The sequence below is a fragment of the Topomyia yanbarensis genome, chromosome 2 (genome assembly GCF_030247195.1).
Source record: "Topomyia yanbarensis strain Yona2022 chromosome 2, ASM3024719v1, whole genome shotgun sequence".
NCBI lineage: Eukaryota > Metazoa > Arthropoda > Insecta > Diptera > Culicidae > Topomyia > Topomyia yanbarensis.
Genome location: NC_080671.1, coordinates 36871134 through 36889588, shown reverse-complemented (window position 1 = coordinate 36889588; position 18455 = coordinate 36871134). Strand labels below are relative to the sequence as shown.

At 37.7% G+C, this 18455-nt stretch overlaps 1 protein-coding gene across 1 annotated transcript; it reads left to right on the top strand.

Moving 5' to 3' along the window:
* Window positions 1-3707: 3707 nt before the first annotated feature.
* On the top strand, window positions 3708-17291 carry LOC131682913 (skin secretory protein xP2-like). Its single transcript, XM_058964726.1, has 3 exons — window positions 3708-3807; window positions 3991-4869; window positions 16339-17291. The coding sequence occupies exons 1-3, from the start codon at window positions 3769-3771 to the stop codon at window positions 16588-16590; spliced, it is 1170 nt and encodes a 389-aa protein (XP_058820709.1). The 5' UTR covers window positions 3708-3768; the 3' UTR covers window positions 16591-17291.
* Window positions 17292-18455: the final 1164 nt, after the last annotated feature.

Sequence of the window (18455 nt, the reverse complement as noted above, 5' to 3'; positions counted from 1 at the left end):
GGTATTTTTTCAATATTTTTATTTGAAAATTTGACTAATTTTGTGAACACCATTTCTACAACATTTTTTTGTAGGATTTGTCATTTTAGACTATAGTCATTTAAAAAAAATGGTAAAAAAAAGTTTGGCTCTTTTCAAAAGACAGTCTAGATCATTTTTGGAAAAACAAAATATGCAAAGTGGCTTTTTGTGACAAAGTCTTCATGTACAGAAAGTTTCATTAGAATCTGAGACGGTGCTGCCAATTTGAATACGATTTGGCGCTAAATTTGGCAAATGAGTAATATTATCCATATTATATACACATAGATATAAACTTTTCTAAAATAAAACAGTTCTAGACCCTTAGCAAAAACAATTCAAAACTTGTCTCGTTTGAAAGAGAGACAAGTTTTCGGATAGTGAGTACATCAGTGATATCGAATTGTTTGTGGTAATATTATACCGCGTAAAAATATTATTCAAATTTAAAATGTGAATTCTAAACTCTAAATTGGTTAAATAACGGTCATTGGTGCCTTCGGAGGTATTTATTAACGTAACAAGTCCCTCCTTCTGATACTGAATGTCTAAAGATGCATTCCCCTAAAAGTGAGCTATTTTCTGAGAACTATTTATTAAAAATAATCATCAAAATGTTAAAAAAAATGTTTTCGATTTTTGTTTGTATATTGTTCTACCAGAGACACCGTGAAACAATACTATGCAAAAGATATTACCCTTACATGCGTAGATTTTCTTTCTATGTATAAGTGTCATGGCAAATGTAGCGCTGGAGGAAGCTTCATTAAAAAGAAAAACTTTGGTTCAACACTCATTTACAAGTCTACTGGACGTAAAACCGTTACAGTTGTAACCAAATGAATACTTCGTAATAATGAACAAAGATTGTTTAATGTTTTTATTTTAAGGTCTTCAGCCTTAAGCTTGTTCGACTATAAACAGACATTAATTTTCGGAACTTATGGAAACTTGTAGTGTTTTGGATAGGCTAAGTATTGGATGTTACGTTCGCAACTCAGAACATAATTTTTGAACTGAATAATATAAGAGGAAATCATTGTAGCAGCCATATTTGTATATTCGTTGAATGAATAATGATAAAAGTTATGATTCTTTATTCCATGAGCTGTTCTTCAGGGCAAATATTTTCTTCCTGGACAATTGCAGCAAGCATGTATGTAATCATTAATCAAAGTATATGATAATATATTATACCTAAATATATATGAGTTTCCCTATGCCAGTGCTGCGAAATTTCAAAATCAGTTACCTATTTCTGCTTGTATTTACCGAAACCAACATTCATATTTACCGCCTCCCCATTCATATTCAGGAAATATAAATTCCTTCATCAACCAAAGCATTCATTTGATATTATGTGGATTGTTTTGAGGCAGAAGTTGGCATCTTCTAAATTTTCGAACATAAATGAACTGCGTAATCTATATCTGGTGCACTTCTGCTCAATAATCCCTCTCATAGGTAGAATAGAAACAAAATTCAGTTTTTTTTTCTTAAAACCGAAAATTTCCGAACCTCAATGCGCTGTGTCGAGAGAACGAATGACGAGGGAAACGAAACAAAAATTTCAATCATCGCGGCAAACATGAATTGAATTTTGTTTTCTTTCAACTTCACGCAGGGATGTCAATTTTTTGAAGCTATGCCCTATGCTAAGCGTTCGCTTCTTTTATTTGAGCAAACTGTTGATCGAGTTTGTTCAGCTTACTGCGATCAAAGATCAAAAAAAGGCAAACATTCACGCTCTTACCACTCAATGCCATAGCCGTCCAAAAATATGTTTCTGTAGTTGATACGTCAGTATGTTCATTTATGTCTAACGTCTTTATGCTTAACGTCCAGTATCCCAATAAAAAATACATAACAAAATCATTTCAAAACTAAATCTCGCGTTCTTACTTGTTAGAATTTTTTGTCATTTTAACATCTAACTAGATTTTTAACACAGCTTACAACGAAAATTGCATTCTTTTACAATCTTGTTATTGTATTCCGATCGAGATGCCTAACGAACATATGCCAAATGTCCGTATGCTTAACGTATTTATGTCTAATGGGGTACACCCGGCCAAAGACAACGTTTTTTTCGAGATTAGAGTAACATTGTTTTCTTATCTGAAGCTTTTGTCTAGAAATATCGGTCCTAATACCCGCCTGGCCAACCCCATGCAAGTAGAATGTTCCAACGTACCATAAAATACCCCGTGAAAGTCCCCGTCCGGGGATGTCTTTCCAGCAAGGAATTTAGCCTATTGTTGATATTTATTTACCATCTTAATACTTTTAATATGAACTTAATATAATATAAAAAAACTCTTTTACCCACTGCTAAAAGGTAATGCCTCCAAATGCTGAAGCAGATTGTACAGCGCTTGGATGGAAAAAAATGACGTCATCACTTTACATTTGCTAGCACAGTAACCTGACGCCATTCCTAAAAGTTAGTTCACCTAGACTTAATATATTTTTTTAAAAATCTCGAATAATTTCAAACTTTAATCCTTAGTTGGGAGAAGCGTAAACTCCATTGAAAACAGAAAAAATTGGCACCGCCAAGCTAACGCAAACATGTCGAGCCAAATAATGAAACTGAATGAAAAATTGAGTTTTTTAAACATAAAAATGTTGGAGCCAATTTTAATTTCGGCACCTTTGCCGCAAAAAGATGCGATCCAATGCCCCTTATTCCGTACCTACGACAATTAAGCGCATCTTCACTTCAATTAAACACGACTAGACCAGCGCATTACTTGTGAAAAAGCAGACAATCAAGAATTCACCGATTAAATCGCAAGAATTGAGGAAATTCAAAGAGATCTCAAGCTCAGCGGAGTTCAAAGACACAACAATACCGGCTAAGAAGCGGATCAAGGTTCCGAATGGGTTTCCACAGCGGCAGCCACAGCAGCATATTGCGAAATAAGTGTATCAAGTGAATACCAAAGCGAAAACAAGAACAACGCCGCATATAATACTGTAACACTTTTTCGGTCTCAGTACCTACGAACGTTCGTACAAACAAGCAAACAAATAAACAAACAAACAAAAGTGCATCACATACCTTGAAGTAGTGATCCAAACATCACCCTCTCAAAGCAAAAAACCGCGCGCATTTTTTCTCACAACAACCCCAGCGAACACGCGGCTTTAGCTTACGTACAGAGCACCGCAGTTGGTAGGTGGGTGGGTGGTTGCAACGACCGTCGCCATGTGCACGCGCCGCAACGCGTCGCGTCGCTGCAAAACTATTAACAACCCAAACCATCTCTTGAAGGAGAGGAAAATCTTTACCGATTCGCGTCGCGATTTTCGCTTCTCTTTGCATATAAACATTCATAAGTAAATATGCAGCGGGTTTATTTTTCTGTCTGTGTTTGTTGGGTATTGGTGTCCCCCGAGAGGGCATCGGTACCGGCGAATGCAGAGAGCATGCTCAGGGAGAGCTTCGATCATTCGCTTCACCACTGAACTGACTGTTGAGATTGCCCTCTCGTGCGCGCGTGCTGGGGGGTTGGTTAAGGCCATCACGTTCCATGTGCCAAAGGGATGGGGTTTTCTTTCCACGGCTCGGAGAGTTGTGTGCGGATGATGTGAGTAAGAGAGAAACCTTCGCAGAGCGCGCACCCCGCGTGGAGTTTTCTCGCAGCCACCCCAGAATGCAACGAAAGTGAATTTTGTAGTTTTTTAGTAGTATAAAAGCGGCAAGTTAGTACAAATCAGCATCCAGTTCATTGTCTGGAACCGATGCGAACAATAATAAGTGGTGTCGCAATGAAGTTATATGTGAGTGGATTTTAATAGTTTGAATTGATACTATTCTTAAGGATGTGAACATTATGCGCATTAAGTGTTTGGAATTTTGAACTAAATAAGGACTTTTGTATTATTAGTACGACGCTCGAGAAAAAAAATTTGCAATGTGAATGAAGTGGTGTTAATGATTGTGTTTCTGTTTATTTCCTGCAGATATGTCTTTCAACACTTTTGTTGGCTTCAGCTTACGCTGAAACAGATCAAAAGAAGTCTAATGCGAACGCAGTGCCTTTGGAGAAGAAGTTAGACAAACGTGGTCTACTAAATCTCGGATATGGCTACGGTATCAACGGTCTGGACGTAGGGTACATCGGTGGGCATGGTCATTTGGGAGGAGCATACCATTCCGCTCCATCCCATGGGTATGGCCACGGCGGATATTTGCTGGGAGGACACACGGATGTGACCAAGACCATCACCCTAGTGAAGGGAGTGCCAGTGCCATACACTGTGGAGAAGCATGTGCCTTACCCCGTTGAGAAGCATGTCCCATACCCAGTGAAAGTTCCAATTCCTCAACCATATGAGGTTATAAAGCACGTGCCAGTGCACTATAAGGAATACGTTAAGGTCCCAGTTCATGTGCCAGCACCGTATCCTGTCGAGAAGAAGGTTCCATACCCAGTGCATGTGCCAGTTGACCGCCCATACCCCGTCAAAGTGTTAGTACCCCAACCATACACCGTGGAGAAGCACGTACCCTACCCAGTGAAGGTTCCGGTACCGCAGCCATACGAAGTTACCAAACATGTTCCGGTCCCGGTTCAGGTTGAGGTGCCAGTTCCAGTGCCGTACACCGTCGAGAAGAAGGTTCCCGTTGAAGTCAAGGTTCCGGTTGATCGTCCCTATCCAGTCCATGTCCCAGCTCCCTACCCAGTTGAGGTGGAGAAACCTGTCCCGTACACCGTCGAAAAACCCTACCCAGTCCCGGTGAAGGTCCCCGTCGATCGCCCATACCCAGTGCCGGTCGAGAAACCAGTACCGTATCCCGTTAAGGTCCCCGTTCCGCAGCCCTACTACGTCGAGAAGCATGTAAGTTTTTTGGGGAAACCTAATGGTTTAGGGAGATGATGAGTGAATTCGATAGAGTGAATGATTTAATTGAATAGACGTTAGAATATAATTAGTGTTGTTACGATAATCGCTGGAAAAGTGGTTATTGTCGCCGTTCAATCAATAACAAAATTGTACACTAGTTTTTATAAACCCAACGATATTTATTATTTCGATCTTTGGTTTCGGCGAAACATTTGCACACTGTGTAGAAAGCAATGCTTGATATAATTTAATGACTAATTAACGGAATAACTACAAGCCTCCGTTGAAATTCATCATACTAAAAGTGAATAAGTTTGATGGTGTAATTTAACCGCTTTTTACGCTGAAGTGTGAATAAGTGTAGGAATCAAGTTCCAATAGGTGCTGAGTTTTTCGAATGAATCGTTTGATGGCAGCTCCACTCAAAAGATCTCTGCAGCCAGAGAAGAGTCTATTGATATTTCCTGCCTTTGAATCAATTAGATGATATTGACTTGTAAAAAAGTGAACAAATGTGCGCCGTTTTTTCATACTATGCCCATTTAAGGTTCATATTCATCCGCACATGTTAACTACTATAAAATATAGGTATCAAGCCATTTAGCTTGATGTAATTTAGCCGAATACGGGTTGGCTGGACGCTTTTTGGCCGAATGTCAGTTGGTTGAAAGGTATTTTGAGCGAATGTCGTTTGGACTAATGGCAGTGCGTCGACTGCTGTTCCATTTTCACGAACGCCATTTGGTGAAATACTGTGCAACCGAATGCTATTTGCTCGAATGAGTCACTTGGTCGAATGCCTTTCTGATGGAACAATCATTTGATGAATAACTTATATAAATAAATATAAATATTTGTATAACTCGCCCATATATTTGTTCTATGTTCTATGTATTTGTTTGTTTCTAATTATTCTCCATTGCATCCTGAGTAGTTTTTATATTGAATTCCGAGATCAATAGGCATAAATTCAAATCCACTGGTTCCAACGTTTTAACGAAACGATTCAGCGTATTCAAAACAACTCCTCGGAATAATAACTTTCAATTAAAAGGCCATTTAGACTAAATAGCAATGGCAATTTGACCAAATGGCTTTCGATCAATTGACCCAGAACTGAAAATTTACGGAAAAGATACGATTCTGTCAATATTATTCTGATTCGAGCTACTTTGGAGAATTTGTCAAAATTTGTAGAAATTATTGATAACCTTCCGGTGAACGCGATAAATTTTATAACACGAGAGATTGCATGCATACATATATGTATATTTTGAAAATATCAATAATGCATTAAGTTTGATTTTTTGTGTTTCGAATTCATCTCGTCAGTAACTAGCACCAACTGAGTGGGTGTCTAGTTAGACGATGTATCTAAATTAGTACCCAAATTAGACTAGTTAGCGAAATTTTTCAAACCCGAAAAGGAGCCGAATGACACTACTGTTGAAGCATCTGTAACAAAATAAACAAAATTAAAAGAGGTCGTTGATACTATTTTCTCTTCAAGTTTGGTCTGTATTGGCCAAAATATATATAGCTGTTGCAACAATATGTTTCTTAAAACTTCTGATTTTCCAAAAAGTTCAAGAAATTACTTCTCATCGCTTATTTCTCTTCTTTCATTTTGGATTTTACTACTACTACTACTACCATTTACTACTCACATCACAATGATCACTTTGTAAGACTCATATCTCACTTCTTAACTTCTATATCACCCCTAATCTCTAACATCTCGTTTGTAGCTTTTCACCACTGGCTACTGATGTATCGCACCATGTTTTAGATATCATTCATCAGCTTTTACATCATCTCTCACCTTTCATTTATATAGTTTCACCTTCTTACAGTTCGTACATCACAGCTTTCCTCTCACACGTCTTATCACTAAGCTTTAACCTTTAATCGCACGACTCACCCGAGCAAACGAAAAGCCCATAATACCCCCATGCTCATGGGGTTTGACATGGGTGTTTGAAATGGGTTCAACCCATGAAGACACCATCACCATGGTCCGGTAGATCCCATATAAAATACCATATGTTGGTGTATTTATGGGTTATTGAGACCATTTTATGGTGTCTTGATGGTTGTGAATTTTGGCACGAACCATGTATAAGGTCTTATCAAGGGGCTAAGTGGTGTTTGAACCCATGAGTATTTGCTCGGGCATCTATTCCTTTTTCAATACTCAGATCACATCTCTGATCCGTCACTCACTTCTCAATGACTAATTGCCTTTAATTTCTCAGTTCACTTCATACACTTCTTACTGCCCCTCCGTCAGGGTTGTTCGCAATAGTAGGATTTACGAAATTTGCCGAATTTATCAGCCATTATATATGATAAGAAGCAAAATTTTCAAAATATTTTACATCTCAAACAATCACATAAATACAACACATACGACAATGAGAAATTGCTTGTTACGTCCGCAAAATTACTCAAAAATAGCATTGATCTAAATAATCTAAAAATCTAAAATAATCGTAATAATGGTAATATTTATTCGGATGTTTTCGAAAAACCGCACTGTGAATCGTTCTTACTTAGGGGGCATACACAAATGACGTAGCTTTCTTCAATTTTTTTCGAGCCAAACCCATCGGCCCTTTCCCTTCGGAGAAAAGAAATTAGTGTTTTTCATTAAATCAAAGATTGATTCGTGATTTTATTCATAGATTTAAGAATATTTATTGGAATCCGACATGAACTGATGCATGATTATTACATCTTACATCTGGATTTCGTCGTTGTGAATTTGTTCGCAAAATCAAACAGTCTGGATATTTGCTCGTGAACTATTTCATGAAACTCGGAATTTTATTCATGAAACCTTTGAATCCTTGTGAACCAATTCGTAATTTCTTCTATAATGGCATCAATTGCAAGTCCGTGTTTGTGAAATAGTTCACAAAATCGAAAAATTTTATTTATGGATACGTGAATTGTTTCATGATTCCTTTTGCACGACTGACAATTCATACTCGTGAATAAGTTCACAAAATCATGGATTCGTGAGCTTATGATATTCAGAACATATACACCCAAAATGGCTTTCTTCTACACCTTACATTCCCCCACATGCTCCTGCATTGCATTTTGTTTTGTTTCATTCTTTTCTCCGCTGCTAGAAATAGCTCGTGACCTGAAACTTCTAGTTAAAAAATTCTGATATCAGATTGTAGATTAGAATCGACAAACTTCTATTCGATAAAAAAAAACCTCTTTACCCGACACCATGACTCCACCAGTGAGAGTAGTAAAATGGCATACATAAGCTTCACACTAATGATAAGTGAGATAATATCGTTTGTGTCTCCGCCGCCGCGTCGGTAATTCAGCATCGTCATTGACGCATTTTGCTTTGTACCATTTCCCCGCTGTTATTAATATTTCGTTTGTATGTATGTCTTGGGCACTAAGCCTTACCCGAAAAAAATATTAACGGGTAGCATCAGGACTGGAACCGACAAACATCTGCTCTCCAAAACGCCTATTTTACACCTTAGGCCACAACGACACATAATGAGTGGTCGTTCGAATGAGCTATATAAACTTCGCATCATTGCAGCAGCGGTCACAAATGGGACAGAATGGAGACGATGGTATGTGTTATTCAAGTTATTCCTGCACTGCATGAGCCAACAGCGTATAGCTATGGGGTACTATATTGTATTGCACAAGTATGAGGTTGGTTGAACTCTAACGCATCGTTTGGGAGCCTTTCGCTCACAGTTCGAGAGCGAAAAAAAAACAGCATCAATTCCGCTCTCAAAGATTCGTTTTGGGTGTACCTAATCATTTTCAATTTCATGCAACTCTACAAATGTTCATGAAATTTACACGTGAACTGTTTCACAAAATTTGGAATATCATTTGTGAAACCATTTTTAAACCATGAAATAGAACATAGTTCGGTCCTAGTACTAACGTACCTATTAAGTTGTTTGCACACGAGGCAACAAGACACGCCACTATGGATTTTGTTCTATTTATTCCAACACTGTTGCTGTTGTAGCTAGAACAAAATCTATATGTGTACACTGTACAGCTTGAGTGTACAAGCAATAGGTATAAGAAAACTATTAGGACCCCAAACATCGTTATTCTTTTGATATGTTTCAGTGTGATGTCTGGACAGAAAACAAAAACTGCGCTGAGCATCAAAATAAATTATAGAGCCACAGATCATATTCTTGATATAGTTTACAGAACAAGATACCGCGAATCAGTCACGAGGACAGCGTAGTTGGTGAATCGATTGCCTTGTACGCAGCTCACCTGGGTTCGATTCCCAAACCTGCACATAGGGTTAGAGATTTTTCCAAAAGAGATTTCCCTAACCCGAAAAGATGCGAATGACCCTAAGGTTAAAAAACCTCTTTAATCAAAAAAAAAATACTTATATTGAATATGAGTCACATTACTCCACGTGTCAAATTCGAAAGTAAGCTCAAGAGTAAAATATCACGAATAAAAGTGCATATCAATTACCAAAATCGAGACTAAGATCCTGAAATTACACCAATCATGACTAAAATAACGAAAACCGTGACTGAGACTCTACTTGCGTTTAAAGTATCACGATAACGTGAATATAAATTACGAAAATCATGACTAAGATTCTGAAATCATGATCATATATCACGCTACTCTGCCGGAAAAATCCGATAGTAAACTCACGAACATCATTTCGAAAATCACGACTGAGCTCCTGAAATCATGAACATCGTTTAACTGTCGGCTCTTTTAGTTGTTTTCTGTAGTTTATACAAACAAATGCATCCCCAAATTATGAAGGAGAATCGTAACGTAAACATATCTAGGGAACAACCACACTAACCCAACTAAACATTCGAATTTAACGTCTTGGACATTTTTGGCGAAAGCTGGTTTTCATGGGGCTTTCGATTGATGTGCACCGGGGTAGTTCCGTGTACAGAGTTTGCACTTAATTTCAAGAACTTGGTCGTATATAAACCGTACAGTTCACGAATTAGTGAATTTGTTTTCATGAATTTATGGACGGATTTTTTTTCCGTGTCCCCCTAAATTACTACATCATTTGTGTATGGTTCCTTATGTTAGATAGAGATGTTCTCAGAGCAAAACACGTTAAATGTTGTTACCTGAACTTTAAAATAATGCCGATTTGAGTGATGGATGCCAGTAATGACAAGTAATCGTTTTCTTTCGAACCGAAGTTTGACTTGTTCATAGTCAAATAATTGATTCGTTCTCCTGCCTAAATCCTAAATTATGCTCACTGTGCACGTTTCCCGTCTCAAGATTTTCATAAAATGGTCGATAATGACGCCGACCACGACCTAAATTAAGCCTCAAACTACTGTCAAAATATATCCACTGACTACGGTTCAGGCAAGAGCCCGACCCTGCCCCGAGTTTGAACTGTATAAGGTGGCTCGAGCCCTGGCTGGCACTGCGGGGAGGTAAGGGATACGAGATAGAGATACAAACAGAAGTGAATAGCCACGTAGTGCGGCCTCATGTTGCACAATGACGCAGCTTTGCAAACCTACTACAATTATTATACATTATTAAAATCATTCGAGTAATTTGAAACTTAACCAGAATATCACAAAAAATGTGAAATAATAAACATTTTCTTAACGCACTCAAAAACTCATTTACACCCACAACATTTCAAAAATAAAATGGTAAACGACATAAACCAATTGGAGAATGAATTTCACATAACTTTGGGTGCACAACGAAAAACATCGCCCAAACGGTGTGCAGCTATTTCCTTCCGAATCCCTTATCAACTATTTTCATAAGGTGATTCATCAACAGTGCGCTAGCAGTAGCATTCCTTTTTATCATTTTCATATTTGCACATATTTTGTCGAATGTAATTTTAGATGTTCGTTGATTTGATGGCATTGTAAAGGAACATGTTTACGCCAGGTGATACCAACCGAGCTGACATTTCCTTGAGCTGAGCAAACTAGTTTCTTTGTTTGTTTAGTGTTCATTTTACCAACAAGGGAACTAGTCGACAGGTCATTAAATGTGCGTGGCAAATACGTATGGTCTTGTCTGAGTGAAGTGATGATTGTTGAATCATGTATGAGGGTTGACAACTGACAATTCGCGAGAAGGATGGAAAATCAGTTACCCATTTGTGGCATGTCACATCATTTTGATTGCAATAATCATTCTTATTGTATTAAGTACTTTCATACACTGAGCTGTACATACTCTATAATACATATTAACTGCCACATGCATTGTATTTTTAATTGCTACAAAACCAGGATTATTTCTTCTGTATTTTCTGGTTTTGGCACATTTTTGTTTTAACTTAGTGAATTAGTTTCTTTTTAACAGACTGGACTCTATACTTTGTTTTCTGCAGCTTTAAGACGTTCTATTGTTTGCACCAAATTAACAAATTATATCTGATCATTCATCTTATCTGTACGTGATAAACCTGCTTGCTAGTCTTCCTAGTACTTAGGTTAATAATAAAGTGCACGGGCATGAAATTTTTAGAATGTCCGTCATATAAAGTAAGTTTTCCAGTAACATCAATACGCATTTTGAGCTGTTCATAATTATTCCAAATTCTGGTTGCGAAAATAATTGATATTTTTTTAGCTGTAGCCCCTTATTTTTTTTTCTTTACGAACTTGGTGCTTTTTCTTTTACTAGTTTGTCTTCTGCAAAAATAATATTTGAATTAAGCATACTTCTCGTTATTCATCGCTATGATAGTTCTAAAACGTATTTTAGACACCTATTGAGTCTGCCCAGGATTGAGGATGCCCAGAAACTGCTAAAATCTTGAGTCGTGCGCGAACTCCTGCAGACTTTCGAATCGCTATCTTTACAAACAATATTCCACCTCCCGTGATACTTGTAGAATGCGCAGTAGTATATACGTCAACAGCATAAGCTAATGTCGGACTAACATTCCTTCCCTTTACAGCTGCGATTTACGTTCGGGCCTTGCTGGCACCGATATTGATCAATAAACAACTTGGTATTACCTACAACTCCTAGTATTTAAATGACGATTTGTTACTCCCAGTTATTTTCATCTATTGATTCTCTGTGCAAATTCACCTAGTCCAGATCACTAACGGTATAATAACCAGGGGTGGTCGCACAGGTTCAGGTTCAAGCTCGTAACGAAAGACATTACCTTATATCTAATACAAATGGAGAAAAAGGGTTGCACCAACTAGCCCCAGGCGCTCATGTATAATGAAGCAGATAAAACTCTGATTTCAACATTTTAACTCATTTGATATTCTCTTATTCTTTCCGATTATAAGAAGTATTTATTGTTGTCGAAACAAGTTATTTGGTCATACAATTATCACTATCTAGATAACTAAACAACGAACTGCAGGTTGCCAACACTATTATCTTGCTCCAAAACCATCGATCCATAGGGTTCCTGCTTCTATTAATTCTTTGTAATAAATTAGTCAACTAGGTCGACTTTTTGAAGATTTCACTTTGGTATAACCCCTTTAAACTTTAGAAGATTTTTTTTTCAAGGCGTCATCTTTTATGGGCATTCAAGATATTTAAACGTAAAATTCACAAATGTTCTATGAACATCTACATAGTTCTACATGTTCTATGCATATTAGGGTGGGGCAAAATGATCGTTTTTTCAGCACAGCACTTTTTTGGTTCCTTTTGGGGTCCCAAACAACTGTGCAAAATTTGGGGTAGATTGGTGTTGACCCGGCGTAGCGCATTGCGATTGAAATTTGTATGAAGGTTAGTATGGGAATATATGCTGAACAACTTTGCCGAAGGATGTATGGTGTTAGAATGTCTCTAAGCCAAGTTATAGCTGTTCAAAGTTCGATACATCGAATTAAATGCCAAAAATCATTTTTATTGCCAACACTGCCGGTGTACCAATGGTATTTCATATAGCATTCCAAAATAACATTATATATTTTAGTTTTACCACATTGATATGTTTGGATGAATTATTCAAAAGCCTTAGCTCAATTTCATGAGCGTAGGTAGTTGAGCAATGGGGCGTAGTGAGGGAAGGGGGGGGGGGACTTTAATATGTAGAAATTCGAACTGAAATGTTGTCGAGTTGGAATGTTCAGATGAATTATTTAAAAACAATTACACAATGTCCTACGCATAATAGTAACGATGAAATAATACATACTGTATCCCTTTGCCTTGACTTTTATCAATAGAAGTTACGTTGCAGACTGAATCAACTGATGTCGATTTGATATGTCAGAGGATTATATTTCGGTTTAATACGCATTATGATTTGTTAGCATGCTCATTTCTATGCTGTTCGATCACGAGGCGTGAAGCTAATTTCTGGATTTCAACATGAAATCCACCAGATCCCTACAACAATTTTTGCTTCAGGTGATCGAACAGCATCGAAATGAGCATCCCATCAATCATAGTGCCTATTAAACTGAAACATAATCAATGCAATCCTCTGACATATCAACTCGACATCAATTGATTCAGTCTGTAACGTAACTTCTATTGATAAAAGTCAAGGCAAAGGGATACAGTATGTTTTATTTCATCGTTACTATTATGCGTAGGACATTGTGTAATTGTTTTGAAATAATTCATCTGAACATTCCAACTCGACAACATTTCAGTTCGAATTTCTATCCCCCTCACCCCTCACTACGCCCTATTGCTCAACTACCTACGCTCAGGAAATTGAGCTAAGGCTTTTGAATAATTCATCCAAACATACCAATGTGGTAAAACTAAAATATATAATGTTATTTTGGAATGCTTTATGAAATACCATTAGTACACCGGCAGTGTTGGCAATAAAAATGATTTTTGGCATTTAATTCGATGTATCGAACTTTGAACTATATAACTTGGCTTAGAGACATAACTTGGCTTAGAGACATTCTAGCACCATACATCCTTCGGCAAAGTTGTTCAGCATATCCTGAACTACACTTCTATCTATTTGTTGGCGCACTACAGGAAGGATTGTAGTCTGTAGAATTAAAAATGCAAAAATGTAGGTTTTCCCATACTAATCTCCATACAAATTTCAATCGCAATGCGCTACGCCGGGTCAACACCAATCGACCCCAAATTTTGCACAGTTGTTTGGGACCCCAAAAGGAACCAAAAAAGTGCTGTGCTCGGTTGATGTGGCTAAGATTATATTTTTCCATATAACAATGCCCCACCCTAATGCATATGCATACAAATTTCAGAAAGTTCCTACTATAATAAGACAACCTATCCGAAACTAAGGGAACTGCTGTAAAATTGTAACTAAGGGAACTACTGTAAAATTCAGCGTAGTCTCACCGCTTTCAGGGAATTTTCGGTGAATTCAAATGATCATCCGAAGCGAATAGTTACTGAGTGTGGGCAGGTTACAAACTGATGGAATCAGCACAAATCGTTCTATTTCCAATAGACCTGCACAATGTGTGTATTAAGTTGGTGATGCTCGATTAGTGACCATATCTGTACGACGAAGATAAAGTTCGAATCTTAAGATTTCACTCTACCACCAACGGCAAGGATCAAAGGTAACTCAAACTGGCCTCAGCTTGAGAAATACGTGGGATGTGTTCGAAAGCAAAACCCCAGCTAACGAAGAGCGACTAAAATGTTGCGACTGGTTGTATTTTTTAACTAGAAAGTTGGTATTAACATGTCGATTTTATCTCTTTAGTATATCGCATAGATTACTAACTAGAACGTGGCAAAGCATCGTTTCTCGTTCTTTTTGTGGGTACGTTATGGAATAAAAATGATGAGAGCGAATTCATCGGAAAAATAATCAATAAATTAAAATGGACTCAGAAGCGTAAGTTCCCTTACTTTTGGAAGTGCGATCTGATCATCTCATTCCAATTTAAAAAAAAAATACATTTTCGAGCACTCTTCGTTTTAAGTTAATTGCAACTATTCCCCATAGTCTAGTAAAATGATTCTACAATTTCTATTGCAACCAATTAAAGAGCAGATCAACGTTAATTTAATTTTCTTTAAGCATTTGTGTCGTACATCTTAGTCTAAACTTTCCCTTGTTCCAAGTTTTGAATATAAAAAATTAGAAAAAAAAGGATTTTTGCAATTTAAATTTTAAACACAAATTTTTGATTGTGTGAAAAATGACACATTTTTTTCAGTGTATATTTTTTCGCACAGAAATATTCATCCCCTGTTACTTATTCTCAGAAAGTTTTGCTGAATAAAATACAATAATCGAACGCACAAAAATTGAAATTAATGCGCGTAGAAATGTCCACGCCATTTTGAAAAATTGCTCTTGTATCAAAACACTGCAATTGTCAGAGAAAATCATGGAGATTCATAAACCGAACACAACTTCAAAGTTTCATTCGAATCGACGTTGGTCATATTTTGTGGTCAGCCGGTTTCTCACGGGATCCCTCTTTATTTGAAGACTGAATTTAATATTTAAGAAACACGAAATGCCTTTTTTCATAAAGATATGTCCTTTCCTCGCAGTGCTAGAAGGTGGTCAATCTTTACTTTCCAATGTTTAATACAGTTCTCCTAGAATATTTACAATAGTCCACTTGCGTGGAAAACGTAGCCAAAGACAATCTAAATTGATAAGTTTTATCAGGTTTCAATAATATTGCAACATAGCGAAGATATATGAAAAATTCATTTTTCTACGTTAACGTAAACTGTCGCTGGCAGCACTGCTTCATCGGGATCCAATCAGACAAATTGCGATAACTTCAGTTCTATAGCTTATCCTTGTAACTAATAATACTCAAATGAAAGGCAATAGTCACATTTACTAACCTTAATTGTTTTTGTGAGAAAATCTTTCCTCAATCAAGAGTTATAGCTGTTTAAAAACGTTGTTGTCCACAAACAACATGGGCATGAAGGGGTTAACTCACAAAATTTGGTATGGCTTCAATAATCTCCAGTATAAATTGAGGTTTTATTGGAAGTTTTCTAAGCTCTAATAAAACTTAAATTGCATTGTAGCGTTCTATAGCACTTAATTTGTTTGTTTAGTATCTCAAAGATGGAAGTTTTCCTTCATGGAGTAAAGAAGTGCTCAAGACTAAGAAGGATTGTTGAATATAAGTAATTTCGTATTTGAACATTTCATGACATATCCCAAGTAACAATTGAAGTTTTATAGCACGCTACAAGTACAATCTAAGTTTTATCAGTGGCTATAAAACTACCATAAAACCTCAATTGTTACTAGGGATATTACTATCTTGAGCCTTTTGCAACGCTATTGCCGTTTCGAACTAATTGACCCTTTACAGGGGTTAATATATTGGTATCCAATTTATTTGAAAAAATAGTCTCAATTTAAAATAATCCAATAAAAAATCATTGAACAATTTCATGTTTTTCTAGATGTTAAACTATAAATTTGTTAATAACATTACCGGTTTTATTACCTTTTTTAAATTAAAAACGCGCTCATTTCTCCTCCAGGTCCCCTACACCGTCGAGAAGCCCGTCCCGTACCCGGTGCAGGTCCCCATCGACCGTCCCTACCCAGTGACCGTGGAGAAGCACATTCCGGTCGAGAAACCCGTTCCGGTCCCAGTACCGGTAAAAATTCCGGTTGCTGTCCCGATCTCCTCCTCCCACTACCACCACCACCACGAGCCACTCCAGCACCATTACGATACGAGCTACACCAGCTTCAGCGGTTACGGCCACGACTACAGCTACCATCATTAAGTACATAATAATTGGATCGAACCTGCCAGTAAGATGCCCCATCGCACAACCGAATACAACTAGCAGCTAGACAAAGACAGCAAGATTCGCACGTCACAACTTCATCACTATCACCATTAACTGAAATTTGTTATCTTACGTTAAAATAATCATTTGTTCTGTACCGTGCTTTTTTTTCTATACGCAAAAACAAGTTTTGAATAGCTATCGACCGCCAAGTATTCGTAGCGCTACTTCGACTGTCGATTATCAATTCCGCTCGCGGCTGTGATGTGGAGAGCACGCGGAATGGACGACATGCAACGGGACCAAAAATAAAAACAAGCAAATCAACTTAAAAGACGGGAAAAAACAAAAGCCGCAAACTGTGAATGTGAAACTAAAAGTTACCATATTTTATTATTTCGAATGCACCATTCGCCGATAGCGGAACAGAGCAAACCCACAACAACGTCGAACAAACTCCCACCCCCTTTTTAATGTTCCCCGATCGGTTAAATTATGTCATCCAACATGTGTAAGCTGACAACCCGTTCGATGTTGCTTATTTTATTAGTGTGTACAACCGAAATGTGATTTTACTATATTTGTAAAAAAAAATGTGAAAAAGAAACGGAAAAAGCAATGTAAGAATATATTATTGTATTTTTTATGTAAATAAGAAACAAAAATAAAGAAAAATTAAAACATACAACGCGAAATGCCAAGGAATTTGGCTAATCATTTGGAGCCGTGCGCTGACGATCGGTTTGACAGTTCCCACAAAGCATGCTGTCAGTTGCCATTGTTCCGAACGATCGGTGGCGTCCCGCCAAAAGCACTACTCAATCCACCTGCGTAGTTGACACAACAGCTATAGATTTCATGTTCTCTAAACAACACAACTCAGACTGCACGGTTCGCTGGGAGAGGGCTGGGGGCGTCTGTCTGTACGTTCAAGAAGCGACCCATAAATCTTGCACAACAATCGAGCTGACTGAGGCAGCGAACACGCTACTTCCTTTGACCAGTGCGGCTCGTTCAAACCGCTTACGTGATGGGGTTCTTCTTTTGTTCTGAGCTGTGAACCGAAAAGATTGCCAGTCTCCACAAACAAGCGAACTATTCGCTTGCCTGCTCCCACAAACCACTTCTTCGATGGTGCGTTCATATAACCATAACATCGCGCGCCGCCGCCGTGGTACTCAATTGTAATCAACAGCCGTCAATAGATGAGATTTGAGCTTTTTCCATCGCTAGGTTTAAAATTTCAATTATCTACGCTTTGAATGGCCCCCAACGAAATGCTCAAAGGTCACGACGAACGAACAATTTGCAATTTATAAGAACAAAGTATTTTGTGCTGGTGCAGATGACATCGATGCAGTAGCGGCCGCAGTCAAGAACGGTTTCATTTTTATTCAATTCAATGCACCGCACACAAAGGCACGGACGCTTTCAATTCTATCTGGCTGTTGCCTTGGAATGGTCTAATTGGGTGGCGGTAGGTTGGTGCTCCATCTGTGGGAAGGTCACATTTATGCAATCAAAAGCAAACGATTCTCGTTCAAAAAATCCATTCCCTCTTCTCCGGCTATTTATTAATTTCACATGAGCTTATACCTCGAACAAACTAAAACCCCTTAATATCCACACGTTCCAAATTCATGCAAGAAATAGAAAGTAGGGAAAAATATACCTACCTAGTACCGCATTTATATTGAGCACACTGGGTTAGCGCAAACGACATCAACATTTCAATAAGCAACCTATGATATATGCCGAATAGAAGTGCTCTGATGTAATAAAATATATGAAATATTTGCTCAATTTAGAACCTAGGTGTGTTTTATAGTCTGTTTATCATTCACAACTGGTGCTGAAAT

Coding starts and splice junctions, on each gene's coding strand:
- LOC131682913 (XM_058964726.1), top strand. CDS start 3,769: ATGCGAACAATAATAAGTGGTGTCGCAATGAAGTTATAT. Junction 3,808..3,990: donor GTGTCGCAATGAAGTTATAT/GTGAGTGGATTT, acceptor TATTTCCTGCAG/ATATGTCTTTCAACACTTTT. Junction 4,870..16,338: donor CCTACTACGTCGAGAAGCAT/GTAAGTTTTTTG, acceptor TTTCTCCTCCAG/GTCCCCTACACCGTCGAGAA.